Below are 19,823 nucleotides of genomic sequence, written 5' to 3' on the forward strand. Positions count from 1 at the left end.
ATCTACCGGTAATACTTATACTTAGGTTACCTTGGAGATATTATACTCGGCGTATAAGACGACCCCCCCATTTTTGGGGGATTTTTTTGAGGTTCAAAAGTAGTCTTATACGCCAGAAAATACAGTACTTTCTTTATTAAAATTATTCACAAAGTTTACAATCATCACCACATTTATCATCCGAAAAGAAGAAATTATAATACAGTTTAACATTTTATCTACTTAGATCTATACTATCCCGTTCACTTTTTATATCCTAGATGATTGTTTATATCATAAAACAAATCTGAATAAAATCATAAAACTGACTAGACAAAAAAAAAGGGAGAAATGGAGGGGGGAGGGAAAAGAAGGAGAAAGGGAAGGGAAGGGAGACCTTTAAGGAACAAAGTAGAAAAGGGATGGGAAAATCTTCTATGTATGTCATTACAGTTTACTAGCCCTTCCCTCCTCACCATAGAAATGTTTATTTCCTAGGCTTGGTTACCCGGAAGTCTTCTTACATGACCTTCAATGGAAATATAAAGACACAGCAGCAGGGGCGTTGCTAGGTGGGAAAAAGACCAGGGGCTTCAGCCCGAAGATAAATTTGATAACCCCTCCCACATTTTAAAGTAAGCCCCGCCCAAGCTCCTCCCATATTTAAAAGTAAGTACCGCCCAAGCTCCACCCAATGGCCCCCTCAGTCAAGGGTCAGTCAAGGGGTGGTATGGAGAGGAGTACAGGGGGTGAGAAATTGGGTGGTATGGAGAAGAGAGAAGTAAAGGGGGTCAGTCATGTGGTGGTATGGAGAGGAGGTCAGTCATGGGGTGGTATGGAGAGGAGAGGAGTACAGGGAGTCAGACATGGGGTGGTATGGAGAGGAGTACAGGGGGTCAGACATGGGGTGGTATGGAGAGGAGTACAGGGGGTCAGACATGGGGTGGTATGGAGAGGAGTACAGGAGGTCAGTCATGGGGTGGTATGGAGAGGAGTACAGGGGGTCAGACATGGGGTGGTATGGAGAGGAGTACATGGGGTCAGACATGGGTTGGTATGAAGAGGAGTACAGGGGGTCAGACATGGGGTGGTATGGAGAGGAGAGGAGTACAGGGGGTCAATCATGGGTGGTATGGAGAGGAGAGGAGTACAGGGGGTCAGTCATGGGGTGGTATGGAGAGGAGTACAGGGGGTCAGACATGGGGTGGTATGAAGAGGAGTACAGGGGGTCAGACATGGGGTGGTATGGAGAGGAGAGGAGTACAGGAGGTCAGTCATGGGGTGGTATGGAGAGCAGAGAAGTACAGGGGGTCAGACATGGGGTGATATGGAGAGGAGTACAGGGGGGCAGATATAGGGTGGTATGGAGAGGAGCGGAGTACAGGGGGTCAGTCATGGGGTGGTATGGAGAGGAGAGAAGTACAGGGGTTCAGTCATGGGGTGGTATGAAGAGGAATACAGGGGGTCAGACATGGGGTGGTATGGAGAGGAGTACAGGGGGTCAGACATGGGGTGGTATGGAGAGGAGTACAGGGGGTCAGACATGGGGTGGTATGGAGAGGAGTACTGCCGGCATCAGATGGAACATAAATTAATGCAGCCTAAACTCAATCCTATTAAACTCCTTTGGCGTAAATGTAAACAGCCAGGTCTTCTTGTCCAACATCAGTACCTGACCTCAAAAATGCTCAAGTTCTCACAAGCTCAATACAAAATCTTGTGGAAAGCCTTCCCAGAAAAGTGGAAGCTGTTTACAGATGCAAAGGTGAGACCAACTCAATATACCACCCCATGACTGACCCCCTGTACTCCGCTCCTCTCCATACCACCCTATATCTGCCCCCCTGTACTCCTCTCCATATCACCCCATGTCTGACCCCCTGTACTTCTCTGCTCTCCATACCACCCCATGACTGACCTCCTGTACTCCTCTCCTCTCCATACCACCCCATGTCTGACCCCCTGTACTCCTCTTCATACCACCCCATGTCTGACCCCCTGTACTCCTCTCCATACCACCCCATGACTGACCCCCTGTACTCCTCTCCTCTCCATACCACCCCATGACTGACCCCCTGTACTCCTCTCCTCTCCTCTCCATACCACCCCATGTCTGACCCCCTGTACTCCTCTCCATACCACCCCATGTCTGACCCCCTGTACTCCTCTCCTCTCCCTACCACCCCATGTCTGACCCCCTGTACTCCTCTCCATACCACCCCATGACTGACCCCCTGTACTCCTCTCCATACCACCCCATGTCTGACCCCCTGTACTCCTCTCCTTACCACCCCATGTCTGACCCCCTGTACTCCTCTCCATACCACCCCATGTCTGACCATTGTCCCATCATTTTTTTTCCCTCCTCTTACATGTTATACGTGGGAACACTCACCTGCCCAACCCAACAGATCCAGCAAGCATTGTCCTGCTGTGATTTGCAGCACCTCTTCCACAGGCCTGTGAATGGAAAGCGAAGCATCCCGGTATATGTGGTGAACACATTTCAAAGTCTTAGAGACGTCATTCTCACCTAGACAAGAATGGCAGCCTCAAGACAGGGTGTACAAAAAAAATGAAAAAAGGAGAACAAACCAGAGAAAAAAATAACGATGCCAAGTGCATTCAGAGGGTGAAAGTCTACTTTCTTGCCCATAGTTTTTAAAAGGGATGTCCAACAATCTCATATACCATAAGTATGATCGTCAGGTGTCAGACTTTGGGCCATTAGTGATTAGTAAAGGCAAACTGCCAGAGATTTTAATGTTCAATCTCCCTTCATGTTCACTTACTCAACATCCAGTACTTGCACATACATGTTTGCATGGGAAACGTGGCTGTGCTCAATGAGCTTTGGAGTGTAGTTTAAAGTTTACCAGAGTCCTAATATGCAATAAATCTATTTTAAATTCCCTCTGATGCTGTCTAACCCAGAATGATGAAGACAACTGTAATAATTTCTTTGGGCAGCTCAACAATCTGGTGCAGGAGGGTGGGATCTGTGTGCAGCTGCAGCCAATAATTGGATATCTTTTCGCAGCCAATCAATAGCTCTGCCTACAAACTGATACCACCCCTGCTCTACCAGCTCTAGAGCCAAAGAAACCTGCAGATGCCCAATAAGAGATTTTAATGCTTTCAGAAGCAATAATAATGTTTGAAAGACATTCAGAGTATATCTTAGTGTTTAGGACTGCTTTAAAGTAAATGTATTAAAAAAGTATAGGGTGATATATGCGCTGTCACGTGTGTATCCGAGTAGGAGGATTCCTCTAATCTGTTTTTTTGCAGCTGGTGACAAATATATAACTCTGAGATTCGGATTCAATCTGATTCTACATGCAGCCAACTCTAGTATTTCTCACTAGAGAACAATAGATGAGATCTCAGAAGAAACTTAGACCGAGTCAACCAATCGCAGTGAGACCTCCCAAACTAAAAGAAAGGGGTCTCACCATAAATATGTACCAATGTTTAAGAATGACCAAATAAATAATCTATAAGCAGCTAAAAAGTCAACTGATTGAAGCAAACAACATATAAAATCCAACTCTTGTAGGCTGATCCGATTCCTTAAAAAAATTCTTAAAAAATCCTTAAAAAAATTCCTATATCCGCCTAGGATATATGAAGATAGGAAAATATATCCAACTTGTAGACAACTCCCAATCTATATTAAAAGACGTGTATGATGCGAATCCTAAAATTGATCCAATTCCTTAACACTAATCATAAATAAGTAATCTAAATATCTGTTCCCAGTGGAATTATGGCTTCTTTTCCTAAAACAATATGAGATGAAAACAGGCTAAATAGTTGCAACAGCTTTACGATCTTTGGGTACACATGCATCATCACTGATTCATTTGTGAGAATATTGGCTATATTTGTGAATTACAAACTAGTATTGCGATCCAGTCGGCTGTTGCGACTATTTAGCCTGTTTTCATCTCATATTGTTTTAGGAAAAGAAGCCATAATTCCACTGGGAACAGATATTTAGATTACTTATTTATGATTAGTGTTAAGGAATTGGATCAATTTTAGGATTCGCATCATACACGTCTTTTAATATAGATTGGGAGTTGTCTATAAGTTGGATATATTTTCCTATCTTCATATATCCTAGGCGAATATAGGAATTTTTTTAAGGATTTTTTAAGGAATCGGATCAGCCTACAAGAGTTGGATTTTATATGTTGTTTGCTTCAATCAGTTGATTTTTTAGCTGCTTATAGATTATTTATTTGGCCATTCTTAAACATTGGTACATATTTATGGTGAGACCCCTTTCTTATTTTAGTTTGGGAGGTCTTGCTGCGATTGGTTGACTCGGTCTGAGTTTCTTCTGAGATCTCTTCTATTGTGCGCCAACTCACTGGGGTTTTTTAGAAAGAAAATGTATTACAGCACATCCAGTCAGTGGCGTACCTAGAGCATTTGGCACCCGGGGCGGATCCTATATCTGGCAACCCCCAACTTTAAAATGTAAAAACACCCACAAAAATTTGTAATGTTTTCAAGAATATTTATTGCACACATTTCACAGCCCCCCCATCACAGTGCCCCTTGCAGTCTGCCCTCCGTCTCTCTAATCACAGTTCCCCCTTTTGCACTCTCTGCCTCCCTCCCCTGCATAGTCCTACCTTCAGCATAAATAGATAGCTAATACTATTAGCAATGTGTTTAAGTTTGAGTATGAGATTGGAGACTTGCTACAGGAGATGGCCAGAGACTGCAGACATGGTACAGGAGATGGTCAGAGACTGCAGACATGGTACAGGAGATGGTCAGAGACTGCAGACATGATACAGGAGATGGTCAGAGACTGCGGACATGATACAAGAGACGGTCAGAGACTGCAGACATAGTACAGGAGACGGTCAGAGACTGCAGACATGATACAAGAGGTGGTCAGAGACTGCAGACATGATACAAGAGATGGTCAGAGACTGCAGACATTAAACAGGAGAGGGTCAGAGACTGAGGACATGATACAGGAGATGGTCAGAGACTGAGGACATGATACAGGAGATGGTCAGAGACTGAGGACATTAAATAGAAGATGGCCAGAGACTGAGGACATGTTACAGAAGATGGTCAGAGACTGCAGACATGGTTCAGGAGATGGTCAGAGACTGCAGGCATGGTACAGTAGATGGTCAGAGACTACAGACATGATACAAGAGGTGGTCAGAGACTGCAGACATGATACAAGAGATGGTCAGAGACTGCAGACATTAAACAGGAGAGGGTCAGAGACTGAGGACATGATACAGGAGATGGTCAGAGACTGAGGACATGATACAGGAGATGGTCAGAGACTGAGGACATGATACAGGAGATGGTCAGAGACTGAGGACATTAAACAGAAGATGGCCAGAGACTGAGGACATGTTACAGAAGATGGTCAGAGACTGCAGACATGGTTCAGGAGACGGTCAGAGACTGCAGACATGATACAAGAGATGCTCAGAGACTGAGGACATGATAGAAGATAGAAGAGCACTAGGGGGGCCGGAGAGCACAGGTGAAGCAGAGAGCACTGGAGGAGCTGAAGGGCACGGTGGGGTGGGGGTGGGGGACTGGAGAGTATTAAGAGGGGGTTTGGAAAGCATTGCAGGGGGGTTGGAAGGCGCAGGGGGTGGAGAGCACTGGGGGGGACAGGGAGCATAGGGGGGAGGGAGATGAAAAGCACAGTGGGGAGCTGAAGAGCACTGGTGGAGGGCTAAAGAACAGGGGGCAGTCCAGTGCACTGGGTGGGGGGGTTAAGAGCACTGAGGGGGGGGGATAAGAGCACTGGGGGGGGATAAGAGCACTGAGGGGGGGGGATAAGAGCACTGAGGGGGGGATAAGAGCACTGAGGCGGGGATAAGTGCACTGAGAGTTGGGGGGGAATAAGAGCACCGAGGGGGGGGATAAGAGCACTGAGGGGGGGGGGGATAAGAGCACTGAGGTGGGGATAAGTGCACTGAGGGGGGGGGGGGGGAATAAGAGCACTGAGGGGGGGGATAAGAGCACCGAGGGGGGATTAGAACACTGGAGGGGGGGGGGGGTTAAGAGCACTGACGAGCCAGCAAAAGAAGTTGTATAGGAGGGGGATGGGGCAGCTGCATATAGATGAATTAATCTTTCCCTATTCTTCCTGCAGGAGGGAGAGGAGGAGAATCAGTTATTCAGCAGCTGCAGAAAGAATAGGGAAAGATGAATTCCTCTATATGCAGCTTCCCCATCCCTCTACTACCCAGCACCGAGCACACACTTGGGCAATGGGCAATCCCCTTCTTCCCGCCGAGGCTCCGCCCCCTTCTTCCCGCCGAGGCTCCGCCCCCTTCTTCCCGCCTATGCCCCGCCCCCTTCCCGCCGCGGCTCCGCCCCCGCTAGTCCCCGGACTGAAGGAGCTGCCACTGCCTGCCCTTTACACAGTGCCCTTTACGCCACTGCATCCAGTGATTGGTGGGTGATCTGGGGCAGCCGCAAGGCAGGAGAGTGATTGCCGCTGTCAAGTAGCATTGATTTCGGGTGTGGGCGGGACCGGTATGTGGGGCTCCGCCCCATTGTTCCGTGCATAGAGAAACAGAAGCTGTCTGGGGAGGAAGGTGGGCGTGGCATACCGGCCTCGCCCACACCCGACATCAATGCTGAAACTTGACAGCTGCATTCACTCTCCTTGGCTGCCCCGGATTGCCCACCAATCATTGGATGTGCTTTATAAATCTTACACTGCTGAGGTATGTAGCCCCGAGTTCTCGGCCAAACCCAGGCTTTGGGACTCGGGGCTAATCATTTTAAAAAAGCAACAGGAGACCCGGGGCTTTTGGGGAGCACACTCGGGGCTATAGCCCAGGTCAGCCCCCCCCTGCCGACGCCACTGCACAGCAGAACAGAGCTTATAGAGGGATTCTCTGTTTAGCACTGTAAGTATTTATTTTTACCAATATTTCATGCATTGATGTGAAAGCAAATACAGGCTACATCATGGATATAAAAAAAAAAAAAAAAACTGTTATTTCAGATATTAAAGATGTTTTATCCTAATCTAGCTTAACATCACTTGAGATAACAAATGTATACTGAATGTACATATCAAAGATGATGTCACTTGCATAGGGCTGTCTTCAAACTGTACATTGGACTTATGTGAGAGCAAATGACAAGTTGCAAGATAACACTTTATTACACAATATATAATGGTTATACTTCCTGTATGTAGACTTCAGACCTGGAGTGACAATGGAGCTGGGAATAACAGGGACCCTTCTCCTGGCTGTCTTTGTCAGCCTTGTTGTCTACTTCTTCACAACTAAGAGGAAAATGAAGTGGAAGGATATGCCCCCCGGACCACCCCCACTGCCAATACTGGGCACTATGCTGCATATGAGCACTAAAGAACTGCCCAAGTCTTTGGTGAAGGTAAGTACAGATCCAAACTATACAAAAGTCGCAAAAGTAACATTTTTTTAATACTATGGATATGATAGAAACCATTGATTACAGCCATAAATGTGTGTTCTGTACTTTAGCTGCAAGGATAGGATCTGATCCCCCAGTCTGGCTCTGGGTGAGCACATAGGAATACAGATCCACAACAATAAAAAAAAAATAAAAAAAAAATGAAAGTCCAGTCTGCATGGAAAAGTGCCAGTCTCTAAGGTGAAGTAAATAGAGAAGGTACAATTCAAAGGTTTTTTGATGTATGTAATGGGCATTCAATGGCTCGTCCCACCATGTGACAATACTGGGGCTTACTCAAGAGTACTTACACAGAGTGAGTTACATGCTTCTTCATATATGGTACTACTAGGTAGTTTCTTTAGTGCCAGAAGCTGAACAGGGCAGTGGGAGAATAGAGAAAGTGAATATGTGTTTCTGGGGAGAAGTCATGAAAGCAAACTGGTTGCTTTACTCTACATAGAAACACAGGTATGCTTTAAAGTTGACCTATGCCAATGTAATAATCTACCATCAGTATTGCTCCATTAGACCAATGACCAGTCCATTGATCTTCTTTATGCATTTAGTTTCTGCCAAGTGAGCTTTTGATAGTATTCTCTACAGTAGAGACCCAATTTTTTTCAGGTACACCTTGAGACTCATGCTATGTGTAGTACTACAGTATAATAAATTTAACTTTCAAATATATTTTCAGCTAAGTGAGCAGTATGGACCAGTGTTCACCATCTTTATGGCCAATGACCCGATAGTTGTTCTAGCCGGTTACGAGTGTCTAAAGGAGGCCTTTGTGGATCGCAGTGATGCATTCAGTGACAGAGCGAAGACCGATTTAGCCACTTTGGTTTTTAAAGATTATGGTGAGTTTCACCTTGTATGTAACTAATAGATCCTGCCAGAAAGCCAACATTGTTAATCACAGGCAGTGAGACATTTCCCGGGTTGGGAAATGTCTCAGTGCCTGCGATTAGTGGAATGCAGTGTCAGCTTCCTGGCGAGATCGGGCACGTGGGAACTCGAACACGCTCAAAGCCATCTCTAGTAACTAACTTACATTAGCATGTTTTGAATTTTATATTATAGCACTGACACCCTTGAGCAATGCCATTGTGCTATTTATTTCTTGATCGACTTTGCCAAAGGCAAGGCTAACATAAGTTCAGCAAAATTAAATACCTATGCTATCAATGCTTTTCTTAAAGTGAACCTTGCACCTCAGTGACAAGGTCTGCCTATTCAAGTTGTCTTCCTTTCCCCTCCCTAAAACACTGCAGGAAAGTACAAAAAAAAACCTGTGGATCAGAAAAATTTTGATAAAACACTAAGGCTGGCCATACATGTTCAACTTTTGTTGTACAATTTTCAGTTAGATCTACCACAAACCACATAATGTGAGGTCAAAGCTAAACAACACATTCACTTGTATCTAATTAGGCAGGCCTTTGTACTACATACTTGAAGGTAAATTTCAAGAAAACTGGACAGAAAATTGTAAGAAAATTGTATCATGTATGGCCAGCCTTACCGTTAGTAATACGAAAAGAAAAAACAGCAACTCCGTTGGTCCTTATAGTAACTTTTTTAATACATGAAAGTAAGTAAAAAGCACAAGAGCTTACATGTTTCTGCAGAAAAGCCTTTGTCACAGTACAAATTTATAATAAAAAACAAGACATATATATTGTACAAAAAGCTCCACCTTCTAAATAATCAACTTATTAACCACTTAAGGACCGCCCCACGTCTATATACTGCAGCAGGGCGGCCCTTAAGTGCAAAATCATGTACCTGAGGCGCACGCATGCCGCCGGAGCCCTGCTCGCACTGTGATTAGTCACAGCGGGAGCCAATCAGCCGGTCTGGCGGCCGCTTTGGCCACCGGGACCCGCCAATCGTTCAGAGGAGAAGCAGAACAGCCGTTCTGTAAGGGAGGAAAATGGGGATCCTTTTGTTCTGCTAAGCAGGAACACAAATTCCAGTTTTCCTCCAATCACAGCATTCCCCCCACAGTTAGAAAGCACTCCCTAGGAGCATATTTAACTCTTTGCTCGCCCCTGATGTTAACCCCTTCCCGGCCAGTGTCATTTATACAGTGACAGGTCATTTTTTTTTAGCACTGATCACTGTATTGATGTCACTGGTCCTCAAAAAATGTCACTTTGTGTCAGATTTGTCCGCCGCAATGTCGCAGTCCCCCTAAAAATCACTGATCACCAACCTTACTAGTAAAAGCAATAAAACAATTAATAAAGTTAAATAAAAAGAGGACGTGATTTGGAGCCAGACCTGAATGGCCGCCTAACGTCTGAGCTCCCGGCTACAGGAGGACAAATTCTATTTTTAAGCAGAGCCTCTCCTTTAAAAACCGTCGACCGACATGGGGAAATCGTCAGCGCACACATCCCCCTCCCGCTCCCGAGGGACACGGGAGCGCAGATGAGCCACAGCATACCGGAGTCACATTTCGGGCCGCACGCTCCTCCAGTTCCAGTCCTCAGTCCTGCAGGAAGGAGCCAGGACCAAACCACACAGATGACCGAGGCACCCTCTCAACCCCTCTGTGTACCATCCCTCAGCTTACAAGACCTCGTGTCAGTGACAGATAACATTAAAGCCACCGTGGCCTCCGCCATAACAGATCTCAGGAGAGACATACAGGCCATGGCAGTGAGAGTCGACGAAATAGAGGAGAAAACATCCCTCCATGAGGATTCCATCCATCAACTCCACACAACTAGTGATGTCGCGAACCTAAAATTCGCGGTTCGCGAACGGCGAACGCGAACATCGGCAAATGTTCGCGAACCGGCGAACCGGGCGAACCGCCATAGACTTCAATAGGCAGGCGAATTTTAAAACACACAGGGACTCTTTCTGGCCACAATAGTGATGGAAAAGTTGTTTCAAGGGGACTAACACCTGGACTGTGGCATGCCGGAGAGGGATCACGCAAAAAAAAGTTCTTAAAAATTATAATTTTTTGATAGAGAGCCAATTATTGGAAAAATTAAAAAAAAATAAAAATAAAAAATTTCTTTGGATTTAGCATCTGGGGGGTCTAAAAAGTGTACCTGTGAAGTTTCAGCTCTGTAGCATGTCCAGAACCCCTAAAAAACAGCATTTTTCTTATATTTTCAGGAATATGGCTTCTCTGCGGCTGGCTTTTTCTCTTGCAGGCATTTAGTGGGCATTTTTTTAGGCAGGCATGTCATTTTTTGTATTTAGTGTCTGGGGGGTCTAAAAAGTGTACCTGTCAATTTTCAGCTCTGTAGCATGTCCAGAACCCCTAAAAAACAGCATTTTTCTTATATTTTCAGGAATATGGCTTCTCTGCGGCTGGCTTTTTCTCTTGCAGGCATTTAGCGGGCATTTTTTTAGGCAGGCATGTCATTTTTTGTATTTAGTGTCTGGGGGGTCACAAAAGTGTACCTGTCAAGTTTCAGCTCTGTAGCATGTCCAGAACCCCTAAAAAACAGCATTTTTCTTATATTTTCAGGAATATGGCTTCTCTGCGGCTGGCTTTTTCTCTTGCAGGCATTTAGCGGGCATTTTTTTAGGCAGGCATGTCATTTTTTGTATTTAGTGTCTGGGGGGTCTAAAAAGTGTACCTGTCAAGTTTCAGCTCTGTAGCATGTCCAGAACCCCTAAAAAACAGCATTTTTCTTATATTTTCAGGAATACGGCTTCTCTGCGGCTGTCTTTTTCTCTTGCAGGCATTTATCGGGCATTTTTTTAGGCAGGCATGTCATTTTTTGTATTTAGTGTCTGGGGGGTCACAAAAGTGTACCTGTCAAGTTTCAGCTCTGTAGCATGTCCAGAACCCCTAAAAAACAGCATTTTTCTTATATTTTCAGGAATACGGCTTCTCTGCGGCTGTCTTTTTCTCTTGCAGGCATTTATCGGGCATTTTTTTAGGCAGGCATGTCATTTTTTGTATTTAGTGTCTGGGGGGTCACAAAAGTGTACCTGTCAAGTTTCAGCTCTGTAGCATGTCCAGAACCCCTAAAAAACAGCATTTTTCTTATATTTTCAGGAATACGGCTTCTCTGCGGCTGTCTTTTACTCTTGCAGGCATTTATCGGGCATTTTTTTAGGCAGGCATGTCATTTTTTGTATTTAGTGTCTGGGGGGTCACAAAAGTGTACCTGTCAAGTTTCAGCTCTGTAGCATGTCCAGAACCCCTAAAAAACAGCATTTTTCTTATATTTTCAGGAATACGGCTTCTCTGCGGCTGTCTTTTTCTCTTGCAGGCATTTATCGGGCATTTTTTTAGGCAGGCATGTCATTTTTTGTATTTAGTGTCTGGGGGGGTCTAAAAAGTGTACCTGTCAAGTTTCAGCTCTGTAGCATGTCCAGAACCCCTAAAAAACAGCATTTTTCTTATATTTTCAGGAATACGGCTTCTCTGCGGCTGTCTTTTTCTCTTGCAGGCATTTATCGGGCATTTTTTTAGGCAGGCATGTCATTTTTTGTATTTAGTGTCTGGGGGGTCACAAAAGTGTACCTGTCAAGTTTCAGCTCTGTAGCATGTCCAGAACCCCTAAAAAACAGCATTTTTCTTATATTTTCAGGAATACGGCTTCTCTGCGGCTGTCTTTTTCTCTTGCAGGCATTTATCGGGCATTTTTTAAGGCAGGCATGTCATTTTTTGTATTTAGTGTCTGGGGGGTCACAAAAGTGTACCTGTCAAGTTTCAGCTCTGTAGCATGTCCAGAACCCCTAAAAAACAGCATTTTTCTTATATTTTCAGGAATACGGCTTCTCTGCGGCTGGCTTTTTCTCTTGCAGGCATTTATCGGGCATTTTTTTAGGCAGGCATGTCATTTTTTGTATTTAGTGTCTGGGGGGTCTAAAAAGTGTACCTGTCAAGTTTCAGCTCTGTAGTATGTCCACAACCCAAAAAAAACAGCATTTTTCTTATGATTTTTAGTAGAAAACTAATGCAGTGTCTTTCCAGCTGTCTTTTTTTCTTTCTGGCAAGCTGAAATATGATATGCCAAGGCAAACATGCCTATCAGTTGAGCTATGACACAGACAACACTGCACACATGGGGAAATATGTAAAACAAAAAACAGGAAAAGGAAATTAGGTGACGGTCACAAAACATGATATTGTGATTGGCCAAATAAAAAGTCACCTCGCGATGAGGTCGCGCCAAAGTCGCGCTAAGTCGCGCCAAAGTCGCACTGGAAGCGACGCTACTTTAGTGGTAGCGGCAGTGTAAACCAGCACTAGAACATCCAGTGTGTGAATACGATCAGGTATGATGTTTTATCGGTCAAGTAGTGTAAGGGTTACGCCCGTCGCCCGCTTCACAGTGACAGACCAAACTCTGACAGACCAAACTCCCCGTTTAACAGTCAGTCAGTCCATTTGCACAACCGCAAACTCCCAATTTGCACAAGGTTGGATACCAAGCTAGCCATGTCCCGTTCCTTGTCCTCACTGACATCATTGAAGGTCTCTTCCTCCACCCAGCCACATACAACACCAAGGGTCCCCGAAAGGTGAGAACAAGCCCCCTGGGACGCCTGCTGTGGCTGGTATTCCACCTCCTCAAAGCCACCTTCCTCCTCTGACTTCTCTTCTTCAGACTCCTCTCTCTGCGTTGCCACAGGTCCAGCAATTGACAACGACAAGGCTGCTTCTGGTGGTGATGAGGACCACAACTCTTCCTCTTCATGCTCATCTACAGCCTGATCCAGTACTCTTCGCAGGGCACGCTCCAGAAAAAACGCATATGGGATGAGGTCGATGATGTTGCCTTGGGTTCGACTGACCACCAGGGTTGTCATCTCTGCAAAAGGACGCATGAGCCTACAGCCATTGTTCATGAGCATTCAGTAACGCGGCCAAAAAATACCCAGCTCCGCAGAAAGAATGAAAGAAAATGAATGTTTTTTTTTATGAAAAATTATCCTGCGGATCGCTTTTGGTCTGTACACAATGAAGCAACGACCTTATCATCTGGGGTGTGCCAACACAATCCTAGAGGTGATCGCTTCATTGTGATACGCAAGCCCCTTCACCACGACAAGGTAACGATCACGAAGGGGAATTGACACATGTATGTGCCTTTTTTTTTGTTTTTTGTTTTTTTGCAGCCACAGTGTAGCACCAGAGGCCAGAAAAATTAGGCATGTACAAATGCATGAAAAAGTAGGTATTGTTGCAGCCGCTGCTGTAGCAGCGGCCTGAAAAATTGAGGTTTTAAGGCAGAAAGTGCACTAAAACATTGCTGCTTGAACCGTAGTTGGTGGCGGAGACGTCACGTAAGTCATCCGGCATGCAGAGAATGATTATATACAGCAGCGTGTGGACCATTTTTAGGCCAAGGCATCTCAGTCATCACCAGGCCTTTTTTAGTCAAATGCATCCCCCACTGTCAGTCCCTTCGGGATCCATGCCTCATTCATCTTAATAAACGTGAGGTAATCAAGACTTTTTTGACCTAGGCGACTTCTCTTCTCAGTGACAATACCTCCTGCTGCGCTGAAGGTCCTTTCTGACAGCACACTTGAAGCGGGGCAGGCCAGAAGTTCAATGGCAAACTGGGATAGCTCAGGCCACAGGTCAAGCCTGCACACCCAGTAGTCAAGGGTTCATCGCTCCTCAGAGTGTCGATATCTGCAGTTAAGGCAAGGTAGTCTGCTACCTGTCGGACGAGTCGTTCTCTGAGGGTGGACCCCGAAGGGCTGTGGCGATGCATAGGACTAAAAAAGCTCCGCATGTCCTCCATCAACAAGACGTCTGTAAAGCGTCCTGTCCTTGCCGGCGTGGTTGTGGTGGTAGGAGGAGGATTACTTTCACCTCTTCCCCTGTTGGATTCCCGTTGTGCTGTGACATCACCCTTATACGCTGTGTAGAGCATAGTTTTTAACTTATTTTGTAGCTGCTGCATCCTTTGCGACTGCCGGTAATTGGGTAACATGTCACAGACTTTCTGCTTATACCGGGGGTCTAGTAGCGTGGCCACCCAGTACAGGTCGTTCTCCTTCAGCCTTTTTATACGAGGGTCTCTCAACAGGCATGACAGCATGAAAGACCCCATTTGCACAAGGTTGGATGCCGAGCTACTCATGTCCAATTCCTCGTCCTCACTGATGTCATTGAAGGTGTGATCTTCCCCCCAGCCACGTACAACACCACGGGTACCAGATAGGTGACAACTAGCACCCTGGGATGCCTGCTGTGGTTGGTGTTCCTCCTCCTCAAAGCCACATTCCTCCTCTGACTCCTCTTCCTCACACTCCTCTTCCAGTGTTGCCGCAGGTCCAGCAATCGATGGTAAGGCTGTTTCTGGTGGTGGTGATGGTGACCACAACTCTTCCTCTTCCTCTTCACGCTCATCTACGGCCTGATCCAGCACTCTTCGCAGGGCACGCTCCAGGAAAAAAACATATGGGATGATGTCGCTGATGGTGCCTTCAGTGCGACTCACTAGGTTTGTCACCTCCTCAAAAGGACGCATGAGCCTACAGGCATTGCGCATGAGCGTCCAGTAGCGTGGCAAAAAAATACCCAGCTCCGCAGAGGCTGTCCTAGCACCCCGGTCATACAAATACTCGTTGACCGCTTTTTCTTGTTGGAGCAGGCGGTCGAACATTAGCAGTGTTGAATTCCAACGTGTCGGGCTGTCGCAAATCAAGCGCCTCACTGGCATGTTGTTTCGCCGCTGAATATCTGCAAAGTGCGCCATGGCCGTGTAGGAACGCCTGAAATGGCCACACACCTTCCTGGCCTGCTTGAGGACGTCCTGTAAGCCTGGGTACTTCTGCACAAAACGTTGCACAATCAGATTCAACACATGTGCCATGCACGGCACATGTGTCAACTTGCCCAAATTCAATGCCGCCAACAAATTGCTCCCGTTGTCACACACCACTTTGCCGATCTCCAGTTGGTGCGGGGTCAGCCACTGATCCACCTGTGCATTCAGGGCGGACAGTAGTGCTGGTCCGGTGTGACTCTCTGCTTTCAGGCATGTCAACCCCAAGACAGCGTGACACTGTCGTATCCGGCATGTGGAATAGCCCCTGGGGAGCTGGGGGGGTGCAGTTGGTGTGGAGCAAGACGCAACAGCAGAAGAGGACTCAGCCGAGGAGGTTAGCAAAGAGGATGGAGTAGGAGGAGTAGAGGAGGTGGCAGCAGGCCTGCCTGCAAGTCGTGGCGGTGTCACCAACTCCTCTGCAGCAGAGCCACGCATTCCATGCTTGGCAGCCGCCAGCAGGTTTACCCAATGCGCAGTGTACGTTATATACCTGCCCTGACCGTGCTTTGCAGACCAGCTATCAGTGGTCAGATGGACCCTTGCCCCAACACTGTGTGCCAGACGTGACATGATTTCCTTTTCCACAATAGAGTACAGGTTGGGGATTGCCTTTTGTGAAAAATAATTTCGGCCGGGTACCTTCCACTGCGGTGTCCCAATAGCGACAAATTTTTTGAAGGCCTCAGACTCCACCAGCTTGTATGGTAAAAGCTGGCGGGCTAAGAGTTCCGACAAGCCAGCTGTCAGACGCCGGGCAAGGGGGTGACTCTGCGAGATTGGCTTTTTGCGCTCAAACATTTCCTTCACAGACACCTGACTGTGGGCAGGTGACGAGCAGGAACTGCTGAAGGTGAGAGGCGGAGGGGCGGGTTGTTGATAGGGGGCATGGAGGACAGCAGTGGTTGACGTGGCTGAAGATGCTGGACCAGGAGGAGGATGGTGGCTTTCAGTTTGTGTGCTGCTTTTACTCATGTGTTGATCCCATAGGCGTTTGTGATGTGAGATCATGTGCCTTCGCAAAGCAGTTGTACCTAGGTGGGTGTTGGACTTCCCACGACTCAGTTTCTTTTGGCACAGGTTACAAATGGCATCGCTGATATCAGAGGCAGACACACAAATAAAATGCCACACTGCTGAGCTTTGCAAGGACGGCATTCTGGTGGTGGCAACAGCTTGCGTTGATTGGCGTGCTGTCTGGCTGACCCCGGGTGCCGAATCTACATGCTGTCTGACTGCGCCACTAGCTCCTTGCGATGACCTCCTCCCCCTGCTTCCAACTCGTCTCCTCCTCCTCTCTGTCTCCCCATCTGAACTTTCCCCCTCTTCTTCTGCTCTTCGAGCAGGCACCCAGGTGACATCCACAGACACATCATCATCATCAGCCGCTTCACTTGACAACTCAGCAAAGGCAGCAGCAGCAGGTACAACATCATCATCATCACAATGTACGTCCATGTGTATAATGCTGCCTGACTGAGACATATCCCCGTTATCTACATCCTCTGGCACTAATAGTTGCGCATCACTTATTTCTTCAAACTGATGTGAAAATAACTCCTCTGACGGATCAAGTGAAGCGGCTGTGGTGCTAGTGTTGGTGGTGGTGCCGGCGGGCTGGCGAGTGGTAAATTGAGAGGTGCCCGAAGCTGAGCTGGAGGAGGATGGTGCATTAAGGTTCCGAGCGGAAGCTGTAGACGATTGGGTGTCCTGTGTAAGCCAGTCAACTATGGCCTCAGAATTTTTTGAGTTCAGGGTCTGTGGTGGCCTCTGAACACTGGGCATTATTCTAGGGCCTAAGGAAATCACAGCACCACGACCACGACGGCCCTTGCGGGGTGGCCTGCCTCTGCCTGTCATTTTTTTTTTAATGTGTTGTTACTGTTGTACTATGAGTGCAAGCTGCTGTGCCACCTTATATATCAGTGGTGGGTGGGCAGTGGCACAGTACACTCTCTGTGGACCTGACAGCAGTCACTGGCACCCAGGCAACTGCAATTTAAAAAATATATATATTTTTTTTTACTTTGCAAGCTGCTGTGCCACCTTATATATCAGTGGTGGGTGGGCAGTGGCACAGTACACTCTCTGTGGACCTGACAGCAGTCACTGGCACCCAGACAACTGCAATTTAAAAAATATATATATATTTTTTTACTTTGCAAGCTGCTGTGCCACCTTATATATCAGTGGTGGGTGTGCAGTGGCACAGTACACTCTCTGTGGACCTGACAGCAGTCACTGGCACCCAGGCAACTGCAATTTAAAAAAATATATATATATTTTACTTTGCAAGCTGCTGTGCCACCTTATATATCAGTGGTGGGTGGGCAGTGGCACAGTACACTCTCTGTGGACCTGACAGCAGTCACTGGCACCCAGGCAACTGCAATTTAAAAAAATATATATATTTTTTTTACTTTGCAAGCTGCTGTGCCACCTTATATATCAGTGGTGGGTGGGCAGTGGCACAGTACACTCTCTGTGGACATGACAGCAGTCACTGGCACCCAGGCAACTGCAATTTAAAAAAAAATATATATTTTTTTTACTTTGCAAGCTGCTGTGCCACCTTATATATCAGTGGTGGGTGGGCACACAGTGGCACTGCAGTGGGCACAGTACACTCTGTGGACCTGACAGTCACTGGCAGCCCAGGCAACTGCAATAATAAAAAATATTTTTTTTTTCAATTTATTGCAACAAGATGCTGTGCCAACGTATATATATCAGTGGTGGGCAGTGCACTGCAGTGGGTACAGTGCACTCTGTGGACCTGACACAGCACTCACTGCAATTATGACAGAGGAAAAAAAAATATTTTTTAAAATGCCAGGTACTGTGCCTGTGCCACCCGAAATGAGTGTGGTGTGCACACAGTACAGTCTGTGGTAGGTCTGTGGCCTCTCACACACAGCGGGCAGGCAACTGCAGTGTACAATAGATATATATATATATATATATATATATATATATATATATATATATATATATATATATATATATAAGAAAAAAATCTATTACCTTACCAGCCCTTGAAAGGGCTTTTGGGGACACTATATATATATATATATGTATATATATATATAAATAAAAAAATCCTCAATTACCAGCCCTTAAAAGGGCTTTTGGGGACACTAGATAGATATAGATATATATATATATATATATGAAGAAACAACTCAATTACCAGCCCTTAAAAGGGCTTTTGGGGACGCTAGGTATATATATATATATATATATAAAAAAAAAAACAAAACACAAATACCAGCCCTTAGAAGGGCTTTTTGGGGTGCTGATATTACAGCAGTAGTGGACCAAGAACACTGCAAGACCAGGAACACTGACTAACTGTCCCTAGCTTAACAGCAGCAGCAGCAGCAGCAGCAGCTCTCCCTACTCTCACTACACACACTGCTTCAGAATGATCTAAGATGGATGCTGCCCTTGCTTATTTATAGGAGGTGGGAGGGTGTGGGAGGGAGGTACGCTGATTGGCTGGAAATGTGTCTGCTGACTGTAAAGTTCAGGGTCAAAGTTTGCCTCAATGATGTCTTATGGGGGGCGGACCGAACATCGCATATGTTCGCCGGCAGCGGCGAACGCGAACATGCTAAGTTCGCCGGGAACTGTTCGCCGGCGAACAGTTCTATACATCTCTACACACAACCTCCAGATTCCAAACCATGCAGCTTAGAGACTTACAAAGATACATGAAAGATCTGGATAACCGAGGTCACCAACACAATTTGAGTGTAAGAGGACTACCTGAAACAATAGAACCAAGCCAAATTACCCAGACAACCATTGCTATCTTCAATGACATACTAGGCAGACCCCCTGAATCTCCCATTGAATTTTAACGCTTGCATATAGCACTAAGGCTCAGGGGCAGAGACCATGACCCCCCCTAGAGATGTTGTATGCTGTTTAATAAATTTCAAGCTTAAAGAAGAAATCCTAACAAGGACCAGAGACCACCAAAATTTGCTTTATCAGGGTACAGACATCAACATTTTCCAGGATCTCTCTCCCATCACACTCCAACAGAGAAGAGACTTACACCTCTTCCTGGAACTGCTACGCTCCAGAGAGATTCAGTACCGCTGGAAATTCCCCTTCTGTCTCTCAGCTACCTCGCAAGGCCGCACCGCTACCATGGGTGTACCAGAAGATTTGACAACCTTTTGCAACACACTTATTATACCACATATTGATGACCCTGATTGGTATAAAAGCTTCCGTCCCCTTCACCTTGGGAGAGCCACATCAATGGATACCATACCAGAAAGGGACAACTTCCACATCAGATGCAGAAGATCCACCTATCCAAGAAGCACCTGGCCCCTGGATTCAGGAATCCACAGGAACGCAGTCCCACGGCCTCACCGGTCCACAGTAGACCCCCCCCTCCCAAGGAGAGACTGGAATAGCTGCATATATAAAAGGATGCATGTTCCCTGTTCTCATCTTTGGGACCCACTTGTATGCAACCAGCTGACCCCTCTCAACCCGAACACACCTTTTCTACATGCCAAAACCCCACGAATTGCTTTTTGGATTGCCAATAAACAAAATCTACCCAATTATTTGCACTGAACTGAACCCAACATCCCCAAAAGA

The 19,823-nt window shown here is 46.3% G+C and overlaps 1 protein-coding gene across 1 annotated transcript in view; it reads left to right on the top strand.

Moving 5' to 3' along the window:
• Positions 1-6,853: 6,853 nt before the first annotated feature.
• LOC309560467 (uncharacterized protein) overlaps positions 6,854-19,823 on the top strand; it is a gene marked incomplete at its 3' end in the record, with an annotated part of 138,152 nt that continues 125,182 nt past the window's right edge. The window contains exons 1-3 of the mRNA XM_082264100.1: positions 6,854-6,896; positions 7,193-7,392; positions 8,129-8,291. Coding sequence (XP_082120226.1) covers positions 7,213-7,392; positions 8,129-8,291 — 343 coding nt within the window. The 5' untranslated portion in view covers positions 6,854-6,896; positions 7,193-7,212. The remainder of the gene's footprint in view (positions 6,897-7,192; positions 7,393-8,128; positions 8,292-19,823) is intronic.

The sequence above is a fragment of the Pelophylax lessonae genome (assembly GCF_965119305.1).
Source record: "Pelophylax lessonae genome assembly, chromosome: 7".
Lineage (NCBI taxonomy): Eukaryota > Metazoa > Chordata > Amphibia > Anura > Ranidae > Pelophylax > Pelophylax lessonae.